This window comes from Eleutherodactylus coqui, chromosome 9 (assembly GCF_035609145.1).
Source record: "Eleutherodactylus coqui strain aEleCoq1 chromosome 9, aEleCoq1.hap1, whole genome shotgun sequence".
NCBI classification, from domain to species: Eukaryota; Metazoa; Chordata; class Amphibia; order Anura; family Eleutherodactylidae; genus Eleutherodactylus; species Eleutherodactylus coqui.
Window position 1 is genome coordinate 142,214,584 of NC_089845.1, and position 27,270 is coordinate 142,241,853.

General features: G+C 48.3%; 1 protein-coding gene across 1 annotated transcript; it reads right to left on the reverse strand.

The window, feature by feature from the left end:
* Positions 1-9,746: 9,746 nt before the first annotated feature.
* On the reverse strand, positions 9,747-20,067 carry RPL7 (ribosomal protein L7). Its single transcript, XM_066578586.1, has 7 exons — positions 19,966-20,067; positions 19,150-19,252; positions 18,908-19,074; positions 16,920-17,057; positions 13,741-13,850; positions 12,325-12,534; positions 9,747-9,803 (listed from the first exon to the last, which is right to left on the reverse strand). The coding sequence occupies exons 1-6, from the start codon at positions 19,977-19,979 to the stop codon at positions 12,326-12,328; spliced, it is 741 nt and encodes a 246-aa protein (XP_066434683.1). The 5' UTR covers positions 19,980-20,067; the 3' UTR covers positions 9,747-9,803; position 12,325.
* Positions 20,068-27,270: the final 7,203 nt, after the last annotated feature.

Here is a 27,270-nt window from a genome sequence, read left to right on the forward strand (position 1 = left end):
GGGGGGTATTTGGACTGAAGATGCCTCCAGAGACTGGAGATTGTGTAGGAATACGTCTGTGCTCTGGATCCAGACTGATAGATTATATTATATCACATCCTTATTTCTATGTGGTATGTTGTTTTCCTTTTGGGAGTGAAGGTTTGAGTTATCTAGCCCGGCAAGGAATGTGTCTTACAAGGGGCCAGCCTGTCTGTATTTAACGCCAGAAGACAGAGAAAATATATCTATGATGATGTCACTGACAAAACGTTACTTCATACCACGTCCGTTTATTTAGACATGTTCAACATCTGAAACTTTGAGGCAAAATTATATAAAAGCCGTACAAAAGTCATGTGTCTAAAATAAATAATCCAGTTTAAAAGTTATTTCACTTTACATGAGAATGTATGTATAAATGGTATCTATCGGACAGGTCGCGGTTAAGGCGCCCGAGTTGCAGGTTCCTTGATGACGCAACAACTGATAAATGGAGACAAAGGCAGTATTTTTTTTTAAAATAAACTTTATTAACATGATTTGTGGTTTTGCGTCACTCCAAAGGAAGGTGTATGTTACGTAAACCTTATGGGTTTAACAGGAGTTCACATTTACGATACATATGTATATCAGAACGGCAGACACTTTGTGGATCGGACTTCGCTTGTTGTGTTCTCCTAAACTGGGCGTACTCTACTCCGAGTTCCATGGCATAATAAAAATATCACGGAATTGCACGTCGTAGATGAAAAAGTACATCTCGACAACCGCACAGAATACTGATCACCAATCCCATCTAACATACATTCTGATTGGTGCCTTGTCACCGCTTTACAAAATATCTACATATAACATCACTTACTAACTTAGTTCTGCATAAGCAAACAGCTGTATTGTTCTCCATGATTACAGCTCACGTCCCACTGTGAACTACTAGAGAGACACGGGCTATAAGAATATTATCAGCGCTGCTGACTGTGATAAACAGCCTGCACTGCTGATAACTAGAAGTGAGCGAGGAACGACTGGTGCACGAAAACTGCACAATGTCCGTGTATTTAGACCCAATGATTCTCGCTCAAAAGACGGCATTGAGTGAATTTTGAATGAGAATCGTTGTGTCTAAATGGGCCTTTAGCCACAATGGCTCATGGGGGTCTGTGCACATGATGTCAGCAGAGCTTCCTCGGATTTCACAGTGGCATCAAGGACCATAGTCCCGGTTGGGAAAACAGGCCACTTTTACAAAAGTGAGTAGCTTGGAAATGTATTCGGTGTAATATTAATGGCGGTTTGGGGTCTTAGACTATTCTTTTTACAGGCTGTACTTAAGAGTCCTGCTGTGTTGCCCAAGCTACTGGCCTATGTGCCGTAGGATCCTATGGCACCGGCTTCAATACTGAATAGCACAACAGAACATTGTACACTTAAAGGGGTTGTCTCGCAAAATCAAGTGGGGTTATACACTTCTGTATGGCCATATTAATGCACTTTGTAATATACATCGTGCATTAAATATGAGCCATACAGAAGTTATTCACTTACCTGCTCCGTTGCTGGCGTCCCCGTCTCCATGGCTCCCTCTAATTTCGGTGTCTTCTTGCTTTTTTAGACGCGCTTGCGCTATGCGGTCTTCTCCCTTCGGCTCCGCTCGGCAGCATTGGCGTTTTGGCTCCGCCCCCTTGTACGCGTCACCGCGTAGCTCCGCCCCATGACGTGCCCGGTTCCAGCCTCCTGATTGGGTGGAATCGGCATGTGACGGGGCGGAGCTACGCGATGCCGCGTACAAGGGGGCGGAGCCAAAACGCCAATGCTGCCGAGCGGAGCCGAAGGGAGAAGACCGCACAGCGCAAGCGCGTCTAAAAAAGCAAGAAGACATCAGAATTAGACGGAGCCATGGAGAGGGGGACGCCAGCAACGGGGCAGGTAAGTGAATAACTTCTGTATGGCTCATATTTAATGCACGATGTATATTACAAAGTGCATTAATATGGCCATACAGAAGTACTTAACCCCACTTGATTTCGCGAGGCAACCCCTTTAAGAGCAATCTACAGCACCGACTTGGCTGCTGAAAGTTAAAGGGTTGTACCAGAATTAACTTTTATCACCTATCTATAGGATAGGTGATAGACATCTGATTGATGGGGTCTCACTACTGAGGTCCCACTGATTCGGAGGGAGAAAGTGCCCTCCTCTCACTATGGATCACTGCAATGAGGAGGAGAATGAATGGGGCGCTGGCTGCTTATGCAGGGAGCCACTCCATTCATTTTCAAAGCGGCAGCTGGATATAACTGAGTGCTTGTACTCGACTATTTCTATCAGCCCCATTAAGGTGAGCGCTGTAGTGCTGTGCATGTCCTATCACTCCATTTAGTCTGATGTCACTGAGGCTTCTCAGCAGCGAGACCCGCATGAGAAGACTTATCCTTTTATCACCCAGCCTATGGATATATGGAAAGTGAATTCTGGTAAACCCCTCCAATACAAATGATTCAGAAAACTGATTATTAGAATGTAGAGATGAGCGAGCGTACTCGGATAAGCACTACTCGCTCAAGTAATGTGCTTTATCCGAGTATCGCTGTGCTCGGGTCTAAAGATTCGGGTGCTGGCACGGAGCGGGGAGCTGCAGGGGAGAGCGGGGAGGAACGGAGGGGAGATCTTTCTCTCCTTCTCTCCCGCCCGCTCTCCCCTGCTCCCCGCTGCGACTCACCTGTCAGCCGCAGCGGCACCCGAATCTTCAGACCCGAGCCCAGCGATACTCGGATAAAGCCAATTACTCGAGCGAGTAGTGCTTATCCGAGTACGCTCGCTCATCTCTATTAGAATGTCCTGCACTATAATATAGTTATAGGTTTTTTTTGTGAAACTGGGAGGTACATTTTATTTTGTATTTAAAGATAGAAATTCACATAAAAGTAAAAAAGTGTGCAAGAAGAAAAAAAAAACTGTATTAAAAGAAGAATGATAGTCATGTTGTATGGTCATTGTGGCACAAGAAATACATCTGAAATCCAGCAGTACCGACATGTCAGCAACAGTGAAATATTGTATTCATAGTGCGATGTTGGGGATGCATTCCTCTGATCCTGTACAACTTGTGATTATTGAGGGAAGCTTTAATTCTGAACTGTACCAACATTTGTGATTATTACAAAAAAAAAAAAAAAATCATCGCTCTGATCAAGTTGTGAGAGCTCATCTGCCCTGGCCACAGTAATGTGCACCTCTATACATTTATTGCACTTTGCAGGTGCTGCTTACCATGTTTTTTTGCATTGTACATATGGAGGCATGGGTTCTTCCATGGGACCCTTCCCATTTAACCAAAGTTCATTTTGAAGGCCTAAGCCCAGTCTGTTAGTGTAGGGTCCCATCTGAAGAGTTAGCCTTGTCGTTGGCAGATGTGTTCCCACAATATGATCAAAATGTGCACCAAGAACCTCAAATATACAGTACTCTACAGATGTTTTAGGCGGGTGCGGAAAAGTGCTACAAAGTAAAAAAAAGCTTTCAGAAATAGAAGTGCTAATAGTTTATTTTGGTAAAAAAAAAATGCAGTGAATGAACAAGGGAAAAAGCTAGACCACATCAATATTTGGTGTGATCACCCTTTGCTTTCTAAACCACGTCAATTCTTCTAGGTTCACTTGCAAAGTCAGGGATTTTGTAGGATTGTAGTCAGATGTATGATTAACCAATTATACCAAACAGGATAATTATCATTTTCACATGTGGATTGAAATGCAGTGATTAACTGAAACAGAAGCAGCTGTGTAGGAGGCTTAGACTTAGGTGAGGGAAAGCCAAACTCTGCTACAGCAATGAGGTTGTGGAAGACAGTGGAATGTCACAGGCCAAACATCTTGGCAAGACTGAGCAGAGCAACAAGACACAAGTTGTTACACTGCATCAGTATGGTCTCTCCTAGGCAAAGATTTCAAAGCAGACTGGGGTTTTGAGATCTGCTGTTTAAGGCCGCCTGCACACGGGCGGAAATCCCGCGGCGGGATCTCCGCCACTGAAAGCCTGCATAGGAGTGCATTACAATACGCACTCCTATGCAGACGGCCGCGGTTTGGCCGCGCGAAATCTCACGCGGCAAACAAACCGCGGCATGTCCTATTTTTGTGCGGGGCTCGCAGAGCCTCGCACAGAAACGTCACTCACCCGGCCGCCGGCTCCGGTCTGCGCATGCGCCGGCTGCCTGGCAGCCGGCACATGAAAGAGCCGGGGCCGATGGGCGCGGGTGAGTACGCGCTCGTCTCTGCAGGCGCTCGGGTCCCGCAGCGAGAATTCTCGCCGCTGGATCCGACCCGTTCGTCTGCAGGCGGCCTAAGTCTTTTGAAGAATCACAAAGAAATATGCCTGATTGAGGACTGTATTGTGGTCAGCCGAGTAAACTTAGTGTAGCAGAAGACAAACACATCATGCTTACTTCTCTTCAAAATTCAAAGATATGGAGCAGTGCCATCAACTCAGAACTGCCAGAAACCAGTGGAACCCAGGCAGGGCCACTTTAACACCTTGGTGCACCCAGTGAGTACAGAAATGGTTTGGTCAGTAAACCTGTTATTCAAGTGTGCTGCTGGCTGCATTTTATTGGAGGGATGGGCAGATTGGTAGTGGGACCCCTCACTCCCTCTTCCCAATCCATTACAGAACTTCTTGCTTCCCAGTCAGCTCGGCTGTCTCAACTAAGCTTGTTACTGGGACATAAAAGACTGCAATCGCAAGGGATGTCTCTGATGAAGTTTTCTAAACCTGCATAAGAACACCACGTGACAGTTTTACGGAACGTCGCCAGGTCTTCTTGCAAGGTGACATCACCTGTCAGATGCTGCCAAAATGCTAAAATGGTGGTCCGGCTGCAGGGGGACCCAATACTACATAAAATAAATAACTTTGAAAACCCTTCCAAGTCAGGGTTCCCCAACTCCAGTCCTCGGACTGCCAACAGGTCACCTTTTTTAGGATTTCCTCAGTATTGCACAGGTGATGTAATTATTGTCAACGCCTCAGACATTCCCACAGGTGTTCTTACTATAGGATATCCTGAAAACATGACCTGTTGGTGGTCCCTGAGGACTGGAGTTGGGGACCTCTGCTTTAAGTCATTTGCATGCATCTTTACAGCTTGAGAAGTCAAGAAGACTTGAACCTCTAATACGTAAACCTGAAAAATCATCAAACCGTATTTTGTTTTATAGTTTTCAGATTATGGGATGGATTGACTAACACTCAAGTGCATGTTGCCCACTGCAGTTCCCTGCCCGGAGCACCACTACACAGATGTCACATCTAGTCCGGACCACCAGAGAAGTAGAAGATTTCAACGGGAGTGAAGCCGGCGCTCCCACTTCCTGTAATGACCATTAATGACTACGTCCAGGCCGCTGCAGTGACATTGGGCTGGGCGATTACCCCTCACTTCACATCTACTACTACCCAGAGAGGACATCAGTTCAAATAACCCGAAATACCCCTTTAATGAGTATAATGGCTTAGATACTTACAATTCAAGCACAAAGGGTAGGAAACTAGAAGAAAATCCATTCCATCAGTTAGAGATGGTATTCTCAAACTGTAGAAATCTATTCATGCCCCTGTCCATGTTTGGCACAAAGTACATGTCCTCTCCAGCTGGTCCTAACATGACTGTGCAATGCACGCCAACGACTGCAGCGAAGCTCAATCCAGTGTCCGGTAGGAGCGCGGGGTGTGAGGTTAAGTCATCTAATGTATAGTAATATATGCAAGAAACTGACCGTCTTCTGAACATATACAACGTCCATTATCTTCTTAGTGCATGCAATCACTCACATAGGGTTGCTGCATGCACAGTTTGGCTCCTGTGCTGCTGCCTCCATGGGGTCTACCTCCTCATATTGGGTGGGTGCAGTGTATAATTAGCTACAACGTGAGGCACAAAGAATGATCATCTACAAAATCAGAGCATTCATGAAATCAGATCACTGCACACAATCGGTCTCCTGGCCTCAGTACTCATCCTCCACCAGGCACACTGCTGGCGGAGGGGTACAGATGCAAAAACCCATACATATTCTTCTATGGCCATTCCTGTTTATAATGAATCCCAGTAACCGCCTCCTGGTGACTGAGAACTGAATACATGCATGTACTAAAGATCAGGACAGGCTCTCCTCGTGCCTAGAGCAGGACAGCACTTGTTCGGGCAGTATTTGCTGCCTGGCACTGTGCCACTTGTTGCTAGGTAGATCAGCACAACTGAATCACCTGTGCAATACCTGTGGCTGGACGATACGGATTGCACATACAGCTCCTGGTGTGTGTATACTACTAGGTGCAGATTTATTATATTTATGGATTGGGATTGGATTAGATTAGACACAAGCATACATCTATATATTGGGGGCTACTCTAAAGGGTTAAAGATAGATGAAGTGAGGAATAGTAAAATGCGCCAAAAGTTGTGCCAAATTGTCATGTGGTGCCGAGCATGCTCCCTCAATGAGTTGATTGGCAGATCCCAGAGATTTAAAAAAAAAAAAAAAGGAATTTTTGTTGTGCCACAGGGAGAACACAATGGGAGGACAGAAGCCAAAAGTGCTGCCAGAGCGACGAATGTCTGCAGGGAGCACAGAGATTGCGGGTCAGGCTGTTTAAGGAGCTGCTGTTGGACTGGCAGAGTGACTGCTAGGATCCATAGAGGAGCTGCAGGGAGAGCGCGGGACCAAGACCAGAGGGGGAGCTGCAGGGAGAGCGCGGGACCAAGACCAGAGGGGGAGCTGCAGGGAGAGCGCGGGACCAAGACCAGAGGGGGAGCTGCAGGGAGAGCGCGGGACCAAGACCAGAGGGGGAGCTGCAGGGAGAGCGCGGGACCAAGACCAGAGGGGGAGCTGCAGGGAGAGCGCGGGACCAAGACCAGAGGGGGAGCTGCAGGGAGAGCGCGGGACCAAGACCAGAGGGGGAGCTGCAGGGAGAGCGCGGGACCAAGACCAGAGGGGGAGCTGCAGGGAGAGCGCGGGACCAAGACCAGAGGGGGAGCTGCAGGGAGAGCGCGGGACCAAGACCAGAGGGGGAGCTGCAGGGAGAGCGCGGGACCAAGACCAGAGGGGGAGCTGCAGGGAGAGCGCGGGACCAAGACCAGAGGGGGAGCTGCAGGGAGAGCGCGGGACCAAGACCAGAGGAGGAGCTGCAGGGAGAGCGCGGGACCAAGACCAGAGGAGGAGCTGCAGGGAGAGCGCGGGACCAAGACCAGAGGAGGAGCTGCAGGGAGAGCGCGGGACCAAGACCAGAGGAGGAGCTGCAGGGAGAGCGCGGGACCAAGACCAGAGGAGGAGCTGCAGGGAGAGCGCGGGACCAAGACCAGAGGGGGAGCTGCAGGGAGAGCGCGGGACCAAGACCAGAGGGGGAGCTGCAGGGAGAGCGCGGGACCAAGACCAGAGGGGGAGCTGCAGGGAGAGCGCGGGACCAAGACCAGAGGGGGAGCTGCAGGGAGAGCGCGGGACCAAGACCAGAGGGGGAGCTGCAGGGAGAGCGCGGGACCAAGACCAGAGGGGGAGCTGCAGGGAAAGCGCGGGACCATGCTATAGAGGACATAAGACAGTTCACTGGCAACAACTTGTGAGGCCGGCCTCAGTAAAACCACTCAATGTGTACATGACTAGAGGTCAAACAGCTAACCAGCAGTCAAACCGGCTGTTATAACTGCCGTGCTTTAATGAAAGTGGACTAAAGATCGTTATAGCGCTGCGGAATAAGTTGGCGCTACACAAATAAAGATTATTATTATTATGTTCTATTGATCAGAGTTGAGCCTGCAATCTTAGAGATACTTAGAGCAGGCTCACATAGCGGTAAGAAGCTGTGTGCGAGTACACAATGACTTGTACTCGTTGTGTGACACCAATCTTCATACATTACCTTGGCAGGTATGTGCGCTTAATACACAAGATACAACATGCAGCGTGCGAATAAAGAAAAATAGAGAAAGCAGTGGGCTCTTGTGTAACACCAATACGCCCTTGGGAGATTAGGTTTTACCTCAATTTCGCAGATTTTTATTTATTTTTTGGTAGGAAGTTCAGTGTTAACCCTTTATAAACAAACTGCATGCGTTTCTACTTAATTTATCACCGAACGGCAGTATTGATAGTTTCATCTGTATTGTGTATTTTGTGCATAGAACATTAGTAACTCCAGGATTTAGTTACCACTAAAGGGAACCAGTCACCTGTCAGCATGCTCGAAAAAGACTCCTTTGGAGTCGAAACGTTGCATGTAAACTATGAAGGAATACGGAAACGTTTTATTTGCACCTTCTACACTCTCACCGCTACCTATTTTAAAGGTTTCGAGGGTCTGACAGTTTCCGCAGCGATTATCGCTCCCGTGTCATTACACAGGAAATACATCGCTCACTACGTGGAGATGAAACGGGGACAGAGATTTCTTCGGGCTGCCTGCCTCTATTCAAAGTAAACAGGCAGTTTATAGATGGACTACCTGTTTACACAGCCCAACAGTAGTTCTAAAAGTAAGGGGTAGCCATATCATGTTCTCTCAAGAAGTCAATTCTTCAGTCAGCATAATTCCTGGGTGACTGACCCTATCATACAAGCTCTTTACAGAGTGGAAAGAAACTCCTATTACAGTTACTGATGATCACACAGCTCCTGTCAAACAGTTATAATAAAGGAGAGCACAGCTCATCCTCCTGGCTGTAAACTCATGCCCTGGAGCTTATTGAGGTGAATGTACACATTAGGTCTAGTTAGTGTCCTACCTGCAGGCAGAGATTGTACAGGGTCTTAATTACATAAGTTCATTAAAAAAAATTCCAAACAGATAAAACAGGTTGTATAAAACTGCCCTTAAAGGGGTTGTCTCGCGGCAGCAAGTGGGGTTATACACTTCTGTATGGCCATATTAATGCACTTTGTAATATACATCGTGCATTAAATATGAGCCTTACAGAAGTTATTCACTTACCTGCTCCGTTGCTAGCGTCCTCGTCTCCATGGTTCCGTCTAAATTCGCTGGCGGCTTGCTTTTTTAGACGCGCTTGCGCAGTCCGGTCTTCTGCTCTGAGCACGAGCCGCTTCAGTGTGCTCGCCGCTACAGCTCGCATGCGCAGACGAGCTGTATCTTCTCGGGAGCGCGCTGGAGCGGCCATTCTGCTACCATCCTCTCTTAGAGGAAGGTGCAGAGCCGCCCAGGTAAGTGACGGGTGACGGACTGACGGGGGTTACGCGTGACGGACTGCCGCTGTGGCCCCGGGGGCCTAGCGCGGGGGAGCCGGGGGCCTAGCGCGGGTTACCTGCTGCCTGGCGGTGGGTGACTGGTCGGCCGCGTTCAATCCCGGGTCCGGTCGGCAGCTGCGGGGCGTCTGGTTATCAGGGAGACACAGCTGGTAGCGTCTCGGGAGCGCGCACGTCGGCCTACAGCAAGCGACGGGAAAAGAGCCGGCGGCCATCTTGGGGAAACTTTTTATAAGTTGCTGAAACGCTGGAACTGTAAGTACAAACCAGCTAAAAAAGTCATTTACAGGGGGGCTTAGTAATGTATGCTTAATAAGGGGGACTGGGCAAAAAAAAAAATTTCACTGCTTCCTCGAGACAACCCCTTTAAGATGGTTGGTGAACAACACGATTATTTGGGATAAAGTGTAGGTGCATGTGTGCATTCTGATCTGGTAGACTTCGAGGTCCTTTAAAAAAATCACTCACAGCAACTCTGGAGTTATTGGAGAAATGACAGCGCAAACATGAAGGTTTTGTAAATGGATTTTTATTATTAGTTGACCAGAGTGGGGCACGTCCACAGGGGGCCTAAAAAGACAAAGAATAGGTAATTAAAATGGGACAGTCATTAAGCAGAGGACCACACAACTATTCTATAAGTGTGCTTTGCAGTTGTTTGCAACCTCTGAGTTGGTACGATTACCACTAGGTAAGGTTTGTATACAATTTATTTTTTGTGCTGTACTATTATTTGGGAGATGGAGCGACCACAAAAAAACGCAATGCTGACTTTTTTTTTTCCTGATGACATTTCCCATGCAGGGTAAATAACGCTTTACTTTGATAGATCGGACTTTTACGAACACAGCGATACCAAACATATTTTTGCTATATTCAGATTCTATAGTAAATATGGCAATTAGCAAAAAGGTTGCTGCTTTGATCGCTCCTGCATAGCATTACATTATACCGCGATCTGACTGGCATTCTGTCAAGCTACGCCACAGGCACGACTTGATAGGCACTCTGCAATGGCAGCTCTTCGGCCCATCAGAAGGCCCCCAGCAGCCATGACAATCTGCGATATCATCGCGGGTGGAGGTGGGGGGGGGTCATACAGGACTCCCAAACATTGATCAGGGAATTTAAATGCCGCCGTTAACTCTGACCGGTTTAACAGCTCCAATAAGCAGCGCGGCTTGCCAGAGCTGTTGCTGGCGGGTGTTGGATGTAAGAAATAGCCGGCACCCGCATTGTGTGGAGCGGGATCGACCCGCGATCCCCCTTCATACATACCATGAACATGCAGGATGTAACTGTATGCCCTGCAGCATTAAGGCGTTAATATCAGAAGTAAAACATTATACACCCACTTACTACAATAGCGTGTTGGCAATATAAATAGTGGTTAATACCGGGATTGGATCTGGTTAGGTTTCTGCTGCAACATGATAAAAGCTGGAGTTTTTTCCCCACCAAACCTCCAGCACAGCCTGAAAGCCTGATCACAAGTGGTTGTGGCAGCTCCTAGTGACAACGTTGGGCTGGGTTCCCATACATCAGTTGTGTCCAGTCAGTACATTTATTCCAGAGCCGAACATAATGGAAGCCATTTTGGTGTACTGGTTTTAGCATCCAAAGCCAAACATAAAATCGCTGCATGCAACATTTTTCTGTTGGGAGCAATGAGGCATTCGGCACGAACACCGATGCCATGCATGATCCCATAGTGAATCATGTGCTTGGGATCAGTTCTATTGTCCATTTTTCTCCAGGAAGTCTCCGGTAGGCCGGGCTCACATGAACCTACGGTAAAACGCTGCTTTTCACTAAGGCGTGGAACGGCATATTATCACTTGTTTCACCTGCGCATCACGGCGCATCCCACTCACTGGCTGTTTTTTTTTTTTCTTTAAACTTTCCTTATATTGTCTCTTTGCATCGTTGCGTATAAAAACATCAGACATACGCAATGTAAGTGCGCATGTACAGCATTTTCGAACGCACCCACTGAGAATAGGGCTCTATCGTGTGTAATACGCGGACAAACAGAAAGGGCTGCGTTCTTTTTCATGTGCATATTATATGCAATGAATATTCGCAAGTGGAACAGCGAAACCAATGTATTTGAATTGCCACAATTTACCGCTTATTATACGCGCACGTAATACAGTGAGCCCGGCCTTACAGTGTTAAGATGAAAGCACATCGATCACCACAGCCGCAGGAACACAGTGTAATGAAGATACAGTATATTACACTCCTGTCTGCACATGGATGGAGCTATGTGAGGACTTTTTGCGTGACGAGCTGTCGTTTTCATTTGTACTATTTTGGGGTGCATACAGCTTTGTTGATGACTTTTATTGCATTTTATGGAAGTCAAAAACAAAATAAACATTTTGCATTTGTTTTATGTTTTTTATCTTTTTTTTTGCAGTGCTGATAAGAGTTTGCTCAATTTACTGTATGGCTCGTTAAGGTCACGATGATACCAGATGTGGGTTTTTAGGGAAGTGGGGGTGGATTTATAGCAAAAGTTTTTTTTTTTTTAACTAGGTTTACATCCCCGTAGGGGACTTACACCATAACTGCTATGATCACTATGATAAGTTATTGCAGGACTTCTGTGCTGCAATGCCTTATTGCTTACAATAGTGATCATAGGCAATGGCAACATGTATCTGTCATCCTGTTATCATGGCAAGCCATCGGCCCTCTGCAATAACATTGTGGGGGTCCAACTATCTGGATTTTGCTCCAGTTACTCACCTTCATATTCATAGTCACATGCCCTAAGAGCAGCTCGGTTCCATCTACCAGATACAGCCGCTATGAACTGTGAGAAGTCGCTGCAGTGCTCACATCACTTCAGGCAGCTGATCAGTGAAGGTCCCAAGAGGCAGACCACCATCAATCTGATATTGACGGCCTAGCTTAAGGGGAATATCTTAGTTCTGCCGAACCCTTCACAGCACAAGGTATATGCTGTTGTGCAAAGCTGTAAGAGCTACAGTACTGCAGACTCCATGGGAATCACTGCTGCGAAGAGCAAACTAAACTGGCATTTCAACAAGTCTATATTAACAATAAAGCATCTTCTAGTTACCTTAGTTCATCCTCCTTATTAGTCTGTTGATCTGGTCTTCCCTGTTTCCCGCATCGCCACCTTCCACGAAGTGTATGGTTTTCTTCTTCATACCACCCCTGGGGGAGGACAGCTTGAAGGGCCAGAGGAAGTTGTTTGCAAATTTGAAGTTTTTGCCAACTGTGTAGATCTCATGGATCAGATCTTCCACACAAATGATGCCACGCTTGCCTAACAAGAAGAAAAACCCCTTAGAGAGAGAAACCTCGGTGTAGAGCAAGCAGTTATAAGGTTACTGTAGTGAATATGGTCCTTAATACTGTCATTGTAGCTTGTAGGGCGATTTCATTAACAACTTTTTGGAAGAAAGGTTTTTTGAGCCAAAGACCGAAATGGATATATAAAATTTTTTTTGTTTTTATTTTATGTATGCATCTATATAGTAAGGATTTCTTCCTGCAGAATCCACTTCGGGCTACAGCTGAAAAAAATGCATTAAAAAAAACCAAAACCTCCTCCACTGATCTCGAGAATGGGCGTCTCGTGTCCCCCTCACTGTGGGGTAGCTACACCCACAGCAATGGAATTGAATGGAGCGGTGGCCAAGCATGTACAGATGCCGATCCATTCATTTCAATGGGGATGACGTAAATAGCCAAGTACAAGTGCTCAGCAACCGCCAGCAGGTCACTGAAGATGAATGTGTGACCTCCGCTACATTCAAGCTCTACTTCACTGCGGGAGATGCAGTAAGCCTGCAGTGAGGCAAAGGAAGATAGGAGAGGGAGGACATGGGACCCCCATTCTCAGGATCCCAAGACCACCACAGATCAGACTCATCCCCTATCCTACAGATAGATAATCATATTCTGGTACAACCCTTTTAAGAAGTCCACATATAAGCAGTTGGAGCCATTGTACACTCAAGTGATTCTTGTTGATTACTGCAGATGGAGCCTGTTACAATAATCACTTGGGTGTACAATGGCTCCAACTGCTTATATGTGGACTTCTTAAAAGGGTTGTCCCTCGACATACATTCCATCCTAAAAGGTCCATTTACACAGGAGGATTACTCAAAATTCATTCAAAAGAACGAAGTTGAGCGATAATCTTCTTACGTAAACGGTAAAAAAAAAATAAAAAAAAAATCATTTACTATTTGTTCACTTGTTTTCGCTGACTTTCAGTCAGCATAAAAATACATTGCAGGCTTCCTGCTGCGTGTAAACGCTCCCCGCTTCACATAGACTGTGAAGCACTAGGCGAGAAGCCAGCGATGAACTCTACACGAGCGCCAACGACCTTAGCGAGGAGGTCAGCGCTTGTCCCATTTAGACTGCACATTACTCAGAATGAAAAAGGGAAGTGGATGCCAGCATAATAAAAATGACGCTCCCCACCAATCAGAAGGCACAGCTCATCAGTACAACCTACCAAGTTTCTTCTCAATAAGAGAGTTATCGGTCATCGGCATACGCTGCTTCCTGATTTTCAGGTAACCACGTTTGTAGATCAACTCCTTGACTGACTTCAGGTTGGGATAACTGCAAAATATATGATTGTCATATTAAACGCGCACATGACACATAAGGACAAATGTACAAATCTAAATCCTTCCTACAGAACCAACACTCCAGTATACACTATCCTACCACAAGTATTTGGACACCTGAACAAGATTCAAAAATAACATTTCTTTAAATATGCTAATCCTTAGTGGCGCCTCGTTTGCCCCTAATGATATCAGATACTCTGTGGTATACCCTCTACTAATCTCTAATACACTTCAGCTGGTATTTCCCTCCATTCATCCTGCAAATGTCTTCAGAATTCTCTCAAAGGTGATGGACGCTGTTCATATTTACTGATCTGATGTTTGTCCCAGAGATGTTCAGTAGGGTTCAGGTTGGGACTCTGTGCAGGTCATCCAATCGTGGAGCAACCAACATAAAACAACGTGGTATTTGTGACGAGGCGCGTTGTGTTGTTGGAAGTATTGTTGAACATTCTCAGAGTATTACCACATTGTGGTCTAGAATGTCAGGGTACATCTCAGTGTTCATGGTTCTTGCCACTACAACTGACGGACAAAGACCATGCCACGTAACACATCTCCAGACCATAACGGAACCTCTGCTGTACTTAACCCTGGATGAAAATACCAGAGCGCTATTAAATGTAATTTCGTTTATTACAACAGAACAGAATTGAGCTCTTAAAGGTAGGATATACTTGGCAAATGGTCATCTTCATAGGGCGCTTATTGTTTTTATGTCAAAAGCAGACGTACTATTAACGCCTGTCCTGGAAGGTGTAGAATTTGCAGGATCAGCCATTGGCACAGTACACAGAGGCAAAAGGCGTGCCCCAGGTATGTCCATCCGATGTGAAGGTGGAGTAGCACGAGTGGTCACTCCATAGAGCGTTCTTCCTTGATCTACTGTCCAACGATGGCGCTTCTTTTGCTACTGTGGACGGGCCGATGCACTTTGTGATGAACTGCTTGTATGCAGCTGTATAACAGGTATATACAATATTTACGGTTTTAATCACAAAGTATGGCTGACACCTCAAAGGCTCTGCATCTTAGGGTTTAGGACACGTAACCTACTAATAAGACATGATCCATTCTACTAAATGGGAGTGTCCAAATACTTTTCATAGGATAATGTATTTTATCAACAGTTTATAATCTGCCTTAAAGGAAACCAGTCATGCTGAAGATGTAGCATGTATGCTATAGATGGAGGAACTAAGCAGACTCAGCGTATCCACTATAACCCCTTACAGCTCTATTAGGCCTCATGTCCACGGGGAAAATCAGGCCCGCTCCGGATTCTCCATGGAGTATCTGCAGCGGGTCCCTCCTGCCCCGCGGACATGAGGGCTGAAAATGAGAATAAACTTACCTCCCGCCCGCTCCGGATCTCCTTTTCGCCGCGGCGTCATCTTCTCTCCGTCACGGCCGGATCTTCTTTCTTCGGCTCGGCGGATGCGCAGGATGACGTCGGTGACGTGCCCTGCGCATGCGCCGGCCCGAAGAAAAAAGATCCGGCCACGACGTAGAGAAGATGGCGCCGCGGCGTGAGTAAATCCCGATTTTTGTCTCCCGCGGATCCGGACGGCTTCCATAGGCTTCAATAGAAGCCCGCGGGAGCCGTCCCCGCGGAGGACCCGCACGAAACTGGAGCATGGTCCAGATTTTTTCTTTTTTTTTAAATCACTTTTATTGACCATCCGTGGGTATTTATCTACCCGCGGGTGGTCAATGCATCCCTATGGGATGCGGATCCGCGGGCAGGAGAAGAGTTAAAATCCGCTGCGGATTTTAATTCTTCTTTTGCCCGTGGACATGAGGCCTTACACACTGCCTGCAGAATGGCCTGCATTTTCGGCATGAAAGGTTGCCTTTAAACATCTACATTGGCAAACAGCAGCCATTCCGTCACCACTGAGACGGGCGAGGAAGCACAACTATGGCAGACTCCTAACTATGAGCCTTGCTTATTGTTTGACAGCACTTATTAACTGAATCGCATAATAGGCCAATAGCATGCGTTGTCCATGGAGTAGACTTGTACTGTAAGGACAGCTCAAGTTTCCCAAGACAGGAAAAGTTCACTCAATGCTGCTTTCTACTCTGGCTCAGAGGTACATCCAAATTGGGGACTCTCGTCTACGATGTCATATTCCTTAAAGGGGTTGTCCAGTTGTAAATTATCGATAGCCTATCCTAAAACTAAGCCATCAATAGAAGATAGTCGAAGCTCTGCAGTTCTGGATTGCCGCTGATCAGCTGTTTACCAGACTGGTGTGGTCATGCAATGAACCGATATCTGCAGGAAGCAGACAGCTCTATTCCCACTGCAGGCCAGGTCCGCTATTACAGGCACAGTTTCTACTGAAATTAATGGGAACTTTGCCTGGTCACTGCAGTGGGAACAGAGCAGTCTGCTTCCTGCAAAAATCACCTCCGTGCACAAGCACACTGGCCAGGCAAAGAGCTGATCATTGATGGTCCCAAGCAGCAGACCCCTACTGATCTAGTATTAACAAGCCATCTTGAAGATGGGCTATCAGCAGTTTACAACTGGACAACCCCTTTAATACAGTATAAGGGCTAGGTGATGTGTTCATGTGATAGCCACTTCAAGAGTTTTCCAATGAGTGGACACTTCAGGGATTAAACTGTAGATCCCCGTCTTATCGCCCATTTACAGAGGACAATCATAGCTCAGAGTTGGTCAAATACCCGTGCTCCCGCAAGTATTTGAAAATAGTCGTCCCGTGTAAATGCATGGAGAGACTGAACGAATGGAAGAGAATTGTTCAGTTTCTACACGCAGAAACCTGGCCTAGCCGTTCAGTGTATACTACTCAGTTCTGAACTGCCTGCCTGCTTACAGCAAATGGAGGCGAGCAATGAGCGCACCTTGGCCACGCCCCCTCAATGCTGGCTGCGCTCTGAGCGATGCCAATAATACTCGCTCCTGTGTAACAGAACGGGCCGAGCATCACTGGGACGCATAGTTTACCCGACAGTTTGTCCTGTGAAAATGGGCCTTAAGTTGAACATTAGATATTTGCCAAAAGCCAACATGAGGATCACTCACCCCCAGGCAATGTAGGGCTCCACCAGTCTAAGCATATTGATAGAAGTCTTGTTGAGTTTCACAAAGGTGCCGTTGAAAATCTGACGGAGACGGAGGAGCTGCAATACCTTGCGGACCTTTGGGCTAACACCATTGATACTGGAGGAAAAACAAAAATAGCAAATATGTGAACTTATTTACAATAACAAAGGCTCTTATACAAGTGGTACGACTCAAGACGAAACCCAAGGACAAATGTCTATCCTGCCGGCTGTGGGACGAGCTCACTGCACCAATAAGTCCGTTTCTACAGTTTATCATGCTGTGCTCATAAAATAAAGGTGTATCCTCTATCAATATGTAATCTGTTTGTCAATGAGCAAAAGATACCGTAGACTCACACAATTTAAAAAACGTCCATAAGATTTAAGGCTCATGCCCACGGCTGGGTCGGATTCCACCTGTGAAATCTCTCAGTGGAATCAGACCCAACCCCCCCCCAGAGACCCTATTCTCCCCTCTCCAGATCCACCACTGGGGTATGACGTGGATCCACACAATACTTTCACTGTGCCCACAGCAGAGTATCGCGGGACAGACGGTTTCCATTGACTGCAATGGAAACCATCCCTGCCATTTTCCGCATAGAATAGAACATGCTGCGATTCTCCCTCGGCAAGCAGAACATCACAGCTGATTTCCACTCGAGGGCAGGGAAGAATCGTTTTACACAGCAGACATTGCTGTGGAATTTGCAGCGGGTGTCTGACCACGATTTCCACGGCGATTACCTGTCTGTGGGCATTCGGCCTTAGGGTGGTTCCACAGAGGGTGATAAAATTGTGCAATTTTAGCAAGAGCAAGTAAAATCGCAGAATTAAGAAACCAATGATTTTCACTACTTCCCTTCACATCTGCGATGTTTTCACTCGTGTGATGTTGCTCTTTCTGCGATGCACAATTTTTTATTTTTATCTCCCATGTTTCCCTATGGAGCCTTTTTTTATCGCATTGCAACACACGAACCTGCGATTTTCGTGTGACGCAATGTATTTTTACCATTAGAAAGTCCTATTAACTTTTGCAATTAAGTAAATAAAATAAATTTAAAAAAAAAAATCGCGCAATTTTATCACAAGTGACAGCAACGCGAGATTATTCTCAAGAAAAAGCATCGCTGATGCTCAAAATTCGCAGGAACAAAGATGCAATTTTCTCACAGCAAAAATCGCGATCACCCGTGTGAAACTAGCCTAAGGGTCCTTTTACACGGGACGATTGACGAGCACTTTAGCACCCAACAGTCGCCCCAGCGATAATCACTCTTCTGCTTTCAGACAGGAACGAGGATTGCTCAGTGAAAGGAAGCCGAGCGGGCCACAGAGCTCTTCCACCCCCAATCCAATATAACCGCCCCAATCACTATAGCGCAGTTTCTGAAAATCCCTGCAATGAACATGCGTTGCAGCGGCTCACATGCCATTCATGACCGCGCCGCTGCAATGCTGCCATTCACGACTGCAGTGGTCAAGCGAACCATAAATGTCACATAACCACGACAGCCGCTCCCAGGGCGGCCCATCAATTTGCTGAATAGTGTTTATTTAAGCCCATTTCCTACAAATATATTTTGACCTTTTCAGTTTTGTAAGTGCCATGTATCCTCTAGACCAGTGTTCCCCAACTCCGGCCCTCAGGGACCACCAACAGGTCATGTTTTTAGGATTTCCTCAGTGTTACACCGGTGATGTAATTATTGTTGGTGCCTCAGACATTGCCACAGGTGTTCTTACTATAGGATATCCTGAAAACATGACCTGTTGGTGGTCCCTGAGGACTGGAGTTGGGGACCCCTGCTCTAGATGGGCGAAATGCTTTGGTTGGACACCCCTTACGTTCCATGGTCCGCCTTATAACATTAGGACCACGGGCCGCGCGCCATTATCACTTCAGAGGTTGTATAACCAACATTAGCGCTTCGTCGCATCCATATAACTCCATTTTCTTACCCGCGAATCCTGATGACGAAGGCCAGTTTGGGCTCGGCAGGGACATAGTAGTTTCCAGCTTTACGGGCCATCCTGGCCAGACGGATTTCCCGTCGGTACATCTGCCGGTACTCCTTGTAGTAGCCTTCCGCCCTCTTGTAGATGATCTTCCTCTTTTCTTTACGGGCCTGCAGAGCGCGGCAACAGTGTAAGAGGCGTCTACAGCCAACCACAGCAGGCGCTCAGAGCGGACACCAACTTACCCGTTTTTCTTTCATGATGTTCTTGGCCCGTTTCAGCTTGGCGGCCGCGAAGGCCTTTCGCCTTTTCAAAAGGCTTTCTGGAACGGATGGCAACTTCTTTGCTCTGCAAAAAGAAAAAAAAAACAAAAACAAAAACACAAGTTAGTATCTTTAATATAACCTGCGCCCATCGCAAGTTCTACCGCTCGGAGGATTACAGGGGGTTGGGTCACGTTATCCCGGGTGCGGTATGATCAGCGGGTCAAAACTGCCAGGACCCCACACACCGGCATCCCAAAGGTCGCCCCCATGACAGACGCAGATATCACACATGCGCCATTCTTTCCCCCGGAGTCTGCTGAGCGCTCACACTCTGCAATGTCTGGCACTGCCGTATAAACAAGCGGCGTAGCTGCGGCTTCATTCAAGCCGTCACGGTCAGGACCCCCGTTCTCAAGCTCATCGAGTTGTGGATAACTTGGCGCTGCCCCTTTAATGGTCCCCACCTTTATATAACACCAACACAATCAGGAAGCAGAACATTTCCTACCCCATCACAAGAGCTTGCAATCAGCACCTATATAGGTGATTACAGCCCCCCGTATATGCACTGTACACAGCCACATCCTCACACACATGCAGGCTCAGCAGGCCGCGGCACTAGCCGGCTGCCTCACACATCGCGGCCATCTACAGCCACAACCCTCTCCACCCCGCCAATATGGACACAGAGGAGCCTCCGTCGCCTGTGGCGTCTAGCCGGCTGACCAAACCGCATGATAGCGCCGCATAAGCGCAGGATTACAACGGATTTCACGGAGACCATGATCTACATACTCTGTCCCCGCCATCTTCACCACCGGAAAAGAGGATAACGCGCATGCGCGGTGAAGACTTAAACGCGCCGCGAAGTGACGTCATATCTCTGCGCGGCAGGATGCGCGCCGGAGTGACGTATCCGGCGGAAGTGACTGTGCGGCTGCGCAGAGGGAAGGGGGGTGAGAGCGTGGCGTGTCAGGTGGAAGCCCTGCGGGGAGCTGTAGATGGACACAGTTTAATGTCTCCCTCTGGTTCAAATAACCAGAACTTCCATTCTCGTAGCTTTCTATGGTGGACGAAGCGCAGACATTGGGCTGTGTGAGGACTGTGGCTGACCAGGGATTGCAGTGTAGTCCTGCAGCCTACTGCTAACATGTCACGTGGGTTGCTCTGCAATTTAGATGTTTCCATGACAACGACCCATAGACACTAAGTTTGGGCCCTTTCACAACAAGTCGTGTCCCAATGCGCTGTGTATTCGGCCGCGCTCACACGGTTGCTGATTACCGCCGTCGAACGCTCCATTGCCTTTGCAGGCCCGCACTCGGATGCAACGATTTCTCTTTTTTTCTTTTTTTGAGCGCAGTCTACTCGAGTTTGTAGCGTTTTTGCGCACCTCATCATCCATTACAAAAATAGGGAGCATTAAAAACTGCTGTCAAGCGCGGTCCGAAAACGGCGGTAAAATAGTGGCGTTGTGCCGATGCAGTGCGTGAGGGGCCTTACTTATGAGATTAGGAAATCAACAAGCTGCGCAGCCAAAGTCGCCACGTAGCCCTTGCCTAATGGTGCCTTTAGGCCTCCTGCACATGGGGTGCGTATTTGCTGTGGAACCCGTGATTGGCGCCCGCACTGCGAATCTGCAGCATATACCTCCCGTTACTTCCTATAGAGATCCGCTGCGTCCTACACGGCGAAAATCAATGGCGATTTCTGCTCACATAGGAAAAATCGCAGCATTCTTCATTTTAATGCGGGCTTGGCGCAGGCTGCTTCCGTTGAAGTCAGTGGAGGCCGTCCGGCCCATCTGTAATGACCGTTGTGGATTCTGTGTCATCGCCTAGCGACAGCGCGGGGGAAACTTTTTTTTTTCTTAACCTGTACTGCGCATGTGCGACGGCGAGCCGCTGGGTCCATCCGCAGTACAAAAAAAGACAACGACAAAACAGGTATGCGCAGACGCCGCTGCTGGCAGAGCCGGATTCTGCATGCGGTATCTGGCTTGCCGTGTGCAGGGGGCCCTACGCAGGACGACTGTCGGACGTGCAAGCAAAAACCGTTGACCCAACGACTACACAAAGGAGCGAATCGTTAAGTGAACGGAGGCAGAGCACAGCGGAGATCTCTGCCGGCCATTCGCAGTGAACAGGCAGATTGAGCGACTCCTGTTTACACTGAGCAAGAAATTGCTCACTAGTTTTGGCTGCTTTCACACGGCCGTGAAAATCGCACAAGATTTGAGCGCTGCTAGACGCACAAATTTTGCATGAATATTGAGCCCATTCTTTTGAATGCAGTCGTGTATACAAGCAATGTTTTCCCGCACCGCAGCATGCCCCATCTCTTCGTGTCCCTCGGAATGCACTGCCCATTGATTTCAATGGGACCTTTAATGCCTCCAAAGGCTCTCGCATGCCGTGCGATGTGAGGTTTCCCAGAATTTCACAGATTCAATGTATTTTTGACTGAAAATCACCTCGCATCTGCGGGTAAATCACAGGAGCGCGATACTGCTCTCGAACATTTGTAGGTAGCCTTAGGCTACCTTCACACAGGTAAGCACGATATGGAGCTGGGAATCCCACCCCCATATCGCACTCCCCACTATTTGAATTCCCCAAGGATCTTCCGGCACCGTTGTTACAGCCATGGCAGAGGATCGTGGAGTTCTCCCAATGCTTACTGTGGGCAGTGCTGCTCCATTGAAAACAATGGGATTGCGATGCGAGGTCCTGCAGCAGGAGAGAACATGTTGCGATTTGTTTCCCGCATCGCAGTACCATGCAGGAAAACCTCGCTTTCCCACCTCCCTAATTGTTTTTACCCTTCAAATCCGCAGTGCATCCATAATTGTATTTGCAGATCGTCCGCACCCATTGACTTCTATTGTGCCCGTCCGCACGGAATCCGCACTGTAATGGAGCGTGCTGCGATTTGTTTTCAGCACCAAACATTCCGCAAATCAAATCTGCGTTCTTTAATTCAGGCGCGGATGCCGATGCTTCCCTAACCGCACTTTGAATTGCGAATCTTCCATGCGTGTGACCCGTGTGGATTCCGCAAATGAACTCCACCCGTTGATATTGGGCCTAGCAGTTAAAGATAGAAAAATTGCAACCTGTCCAATTTTTAAATGATTCTTCCAAATCTTTTCCCCCCTCTCTATGTGCAATATTGATACAAATTGCAAGATTTTAAACGCCAAAACGCATCATACATGCCTGAAAATCGCATAAAAATTGTTTGTAAAGGAGTGTGATATAGGTCCGTCACTGACCTACATCGCACTTGCCCGTGTAAATACAGCTTATGGCTGGAAGCACACTTCCGTATTTTACGTGCGTAGTACAGAGGTGCATCTCGGCCTCACCATGGTTCTCCTGACACTGATTCTGAACATCATGGGAATGTATGATGCTTTCAGTCAGGAGATCTGGCCGCGCTTCTGTATTACTGATGTAGAATGGTGGTCAAAATCCAGGAGTGTGCTCCCGACCTCAGGAAGATGGGTGCCTTACGTCGTACGCCAGCTGATTCCTCCAGTAACTACTGCACATGTGAGAGCATTGTACGCGTGCTCTGTGACAAGTCTAATGGATGTCTTCCCGTGCTTTAATATTCTGTATATTTTATAAGTTAATACAGTAACTGCTGTTTTGACCCTTTAAAGACCAAGCGTGGGCCGCAATTAGGGTTAACCTATTACTACTGTGGCCGCAATTAGGGTTAACCATTAACCTATTACTACTGGGGCCGTAATAGGGGTCACCTATTACTACTGGGGCCGTAATAGGGGTCACCTATTACTACTGGGGCCGTAATAGGGGTCACCTATTACTACTGGGGCCGTAATAGGGGTCACCTATTACTACTGGGGCCGTAATAGGGGTCACCTATTACTACTGGGGCCGCAATAGGGGTCACCTGTTACTACTGGGGCCGCAATAGGGGTCACCTGTTACTACTGGGGCCGCAATAGGGGTCACCTGTTACTACTGGGGCCGCAATAGGGGTCACCTGTTACTACTGGGGCCGCAATAGGGGTCACCTGTTACTACTGGGGCCGCAATAGGGGTCACCTGTTACTACTGGGGCCGCAATAGGGGTCGCCTGTTACTACTGGGGCCGCAATAGGGGTCACCTGTTACTACTGGGGCCGCAATAGGGGGTCACCTGTTACTACTGGGGCCGCAATAGGGGTCACCTGTTACTACTGGGGCCGCAATAGGGGTCACCTATTACTACTGGGGTCAATACAGGGGTCACATATTACTACTGGGGCTGCAATAGGGGTCACCTATTACCTATAGTATTTTTTTTAAAGGCCCTGCCCTTTTTAGGGCTCTTACTCACTTGCGTTTTTTTTTTAATGCTATGATATCGCTGCGTTTTCTAACACGATTTTCAATGGGACTTTCTAATGTTAAAAATGCATCCCACATGTGAGAGCATTGTACGCGTGCTCTGTGACAAGTCTAATGGATGTCTTCCCATGCTTTAATATTCTGTATATTTTATAAGGTAATACATTAACTGCTGTTTTGACCCTTTAAAGACCAAGTGTGGTAAATTTGAGGCGCTTGGTCCAGAGATTTAATTCCGTCCGATAGCAAAAGTATAGTGTGGCATTAAAGCTCTGGCTGTTGGTGACAGCCAAGGACCAGGAGGAGGAGGAAGAGGCAGAAGTGGGTTTTAACCACTTCAGCTTTCTCTCTTGTAGACTACATAGGACTCAATGAGCGCTATGTAGTGAATAGAGAAAATGGAAGTGTTGCTTACACTGTTTGACCTGGTGATTACATGACCGGCAGGTGCCCCCCTGCTATGGCAATGCTGAGGGTTTTAACAGACTCCGATCAACTTTGTTAGTGACTACTGTCACTACAGGGGGATGCTTTCCTTTGGATCAGAGGCTATAATGGCTGAATTACAGTGGAAAAGTGTGAAATTACTGCTTACACCAACCAAAACCGTCACCATATGCACCCTGTAATTCAAAACTACAAATTCTATATCAAAACGTCTGAAACAAAATGAGGAACCCATTCCTTTATTTTAGTGTAAGTATGCTAATTTTAAAAATAAACTACTATAAATTTAAAAAATTGTTGTATTAGCTTTTTACCCCGATAGTAACAGAATATGCAAGGCTGTAAAAAGACATATGTCCATCCAGTTCAACCTATTTCCTCACTAATCTTGATCCAGAAAAAGGCAAAAAAAACCCATTGAGGTAGAAGCCAATTCTCCCCATTTAAGAGAAAAAAAATTGTTTCCTGACTCCAATCTGGAAATCGGAATAATCTCCGAATCACCGACCCTTTTGAAGTTATTAATGATTATAACATATAATATAGTATCGCTCAGGAAAGACGTGCAGGCCTTGAACTTTTATTGAATTTGCAATCACTACGTTCTAGGGCTTAGAGTTCCATAGTCTCACTGCTCTTACAGTAAAGAACCCCCTTCTAGGTCGGCATATAAACCCTTCCTCTAGACCAGCGGTTCCCTCACTGTGCTCCACGGAGCCTTTGGGACTCCACAAATGACAGTTGGGTGCTCCGACCGAGGGTCCATGGTGGCGAACCTGAGGCACGCGTGCTCACGGCGGCTCACCACTGTAGTGATTACTGGCGCCGTGTGCTGCAACTCCCCGCCAGTAAACCCACAGTGCCGCTGATCCCGGTGCACACTGTGACGTCAGTGTGCAGCTGGAATCCTCCTCCCAAGTCCTCTCCTCCTTAGTTCCGCAGGAGAGGACAGGGGAAGAACCATTCCGGGTTCACACACTGACATCAGTATGCGCTCGGGATCAGTGCCAAGAAGAGGAGGAGTGGTGCTGACTACAAGGAGAAGGTAAGTATATGGGTTGGGGGGCTATTATTACTGGGGCTACAGTGGGGTTAATATCACTGAGGGGTATAGTACTATTACTGTGGTCACTAAGGAGTTATTATTGAGTTGGTTAATATTACTGAGAAGATTAATATTATTACTGTGGAGTTATGTTTATTGGGGCTAAAATTACTGAGGGGGTTAATACTACTGGGGCCGCAAGACGAGTCACCTATTACTACTGGGGCCGCAATAGGGGTCACCTATCACTACTTAGGCCGCAATAGGGGTCACCTATTACTACTGGGGCCGCAATAGGGGGTCACCTATCACTACTGGGGCCGCAGTAGAGGTCACCTATTACTACTGGGGCCGCAGTAGAGGTCACCTATTACTACTGGGGCCGCAGTAGAGGTCACCTATTGCTACTGGGGCCGCAGTAGAGGTCACCTATTGCTACTGGGGCCGCAGTAGAGGTCACAGTAGAGGTCACCTATTACTACTGGGGCCGCAGTAGAGGTCACCTATTACTACTGGGGCGGCAGTAGAGGTCACCTATTACTACTGAGCCCGCAGTAGAGGTCACCTATTACTACTGGGCCCGCAGTAGAGGTCACCTATTACTACTGGGCCCGCAGTAGAGGTCACCTATTACTACTGGGCCCGCAGTAGAGGTCACCTATTACTACTGGGCCCGCAGTAGAGGTCACCTATTACTACTGGGCCCGCAGTAGAGGTCACCTATTACTACTGGGCCCGCAGTAGAGGTCACCTATTACTACTGGGGCCGCAGTAGAGGTCACCTATTACTACTGGGACCGCAGTAGAGGTCACCTATTACTACTGGGGCCGCAGTAGAGGTCACCTATTACTACTGGGGCCGCAGTAGAGGTCACCTATTACTACTGGGGCCGCAGTAGAGGTCACCTATTACTACTGGGGCCGCAGTAGAGGTCACCTATTACTACGGGGGCCGCAGTAGAGGTCACCTATTACTACCGGGGCCGCAGTAGAGGTCACCTATTACTACCGGGGCCGCAGTAGAGGTCGCCTATTACTACCGGGGCCGCAGTAGAGGTCGCCTATTACTACCGGGGCCGCAGTAGAGGTCGCCTATTACTACCGGGGCCGCAGTAGAGGTCGCCTATTACTACCGGGGCCGCAGTAGAGGTCGCCTATTACTACCGGGGCCGCAGTAGAGGTCGCCTATTACTACCGGGGCCGCAGTAGAGGTCGCCTATTACTACCGGGGCCGCAGTAGAGGTCGCCTATTACTACCGGGGCCGCAGTAGAGGTCGCCTATTACTACCGGGGCCGCAGTAGAGGTCGCCTATTACTACCGGGGCCGCAGTAGAGGTCGCCTATTACTACCGGGGCCGCAGTAGAGGTCGCCTATTACTACCGGGGCCGCAGTAGAGGTCGCCTATTACTACCGGGGCCGCAGTAGAGGTCGCCTATTACTACCGGGGCCGCAGTAGAGGTCGCCTATTACTACCGGGGCCGCAGTAGAGGTCGCCTACTACTACCGGGGCCGCAGTAGAGGTCGCCTATTACTACCGGGGCCGCAGTAGAGGTCGCCTATTACTACCGGGGCCGCAGTAGAGGTCGCCTATTACTACCGGGGCCGCAGTAGAGGTCGCCTATTACTACCGGGGCCGCAGTAGAGGTCGCCTATTACTACCGGGGCCGCAGTAGAGGTCGCCTATTACTACCGAGGCCGCAGTAGAGGTCGCCTACTACTACCGGGGCCGCAGTGGAGGTCGCCTACTACTACCGGGGCCGCAGTGGAGGTCGCCTACTACTACCGGGGCCGCAGTCGAGGTCGCCTACTACTACCGGGGCCGCAGTCGAGGTCGCCTACTACTACCGGGGCCGCAGTCGAGGTCGCCTACTACTACCGGGGCCGCAGTCGAGGTCGCCTAACACTACCGGGGCCGCAGTCGAGGTCGCCTACTACTACTGGGGCCGCAGTCGGGGTCGCCTACTACTACTGGGGCCGCAGTCGGGGTCGCCTACTACTACTGGGGCCGCAGTCGGGGTCGCCTACGACTACTGGGGCCGCAGTCGGGGTCGCCTACTACTACTGGGGCCGCAGTCGGGGTCGCCTACTACTACTGGGGCCGCAGTCGGGGTCGCCTACTACTACTGGGGCCGCAGTCGGGGTCGCCTACTACTACTGGGGCCGCAGTCGGGGTCGCCTACTACTACTGGGGCCGCAGTCGGGGTCGCCTACTACTACTGGGGCCGCAGTCGGGGTCGCCTACTACT

Coding starts and splice junctions, on each gene's coding strand:
- RPL7 (XM_066578586.1), bottom strand. Junction 13,851..16,919: donor GAGCCCTACATTGCCTGGGG/GTGAGTGATCCT, acceptor TATATTTTGCAG/TTATCCCAACCTGAAGTCAG. Junction 12,535..13,740: donor TCTTATTGAGAAGAAACTTG/GTAGGTTGTACT, acceptor TCTTCTTGTTAG/GCAAGCGTGGCATCATTTGT.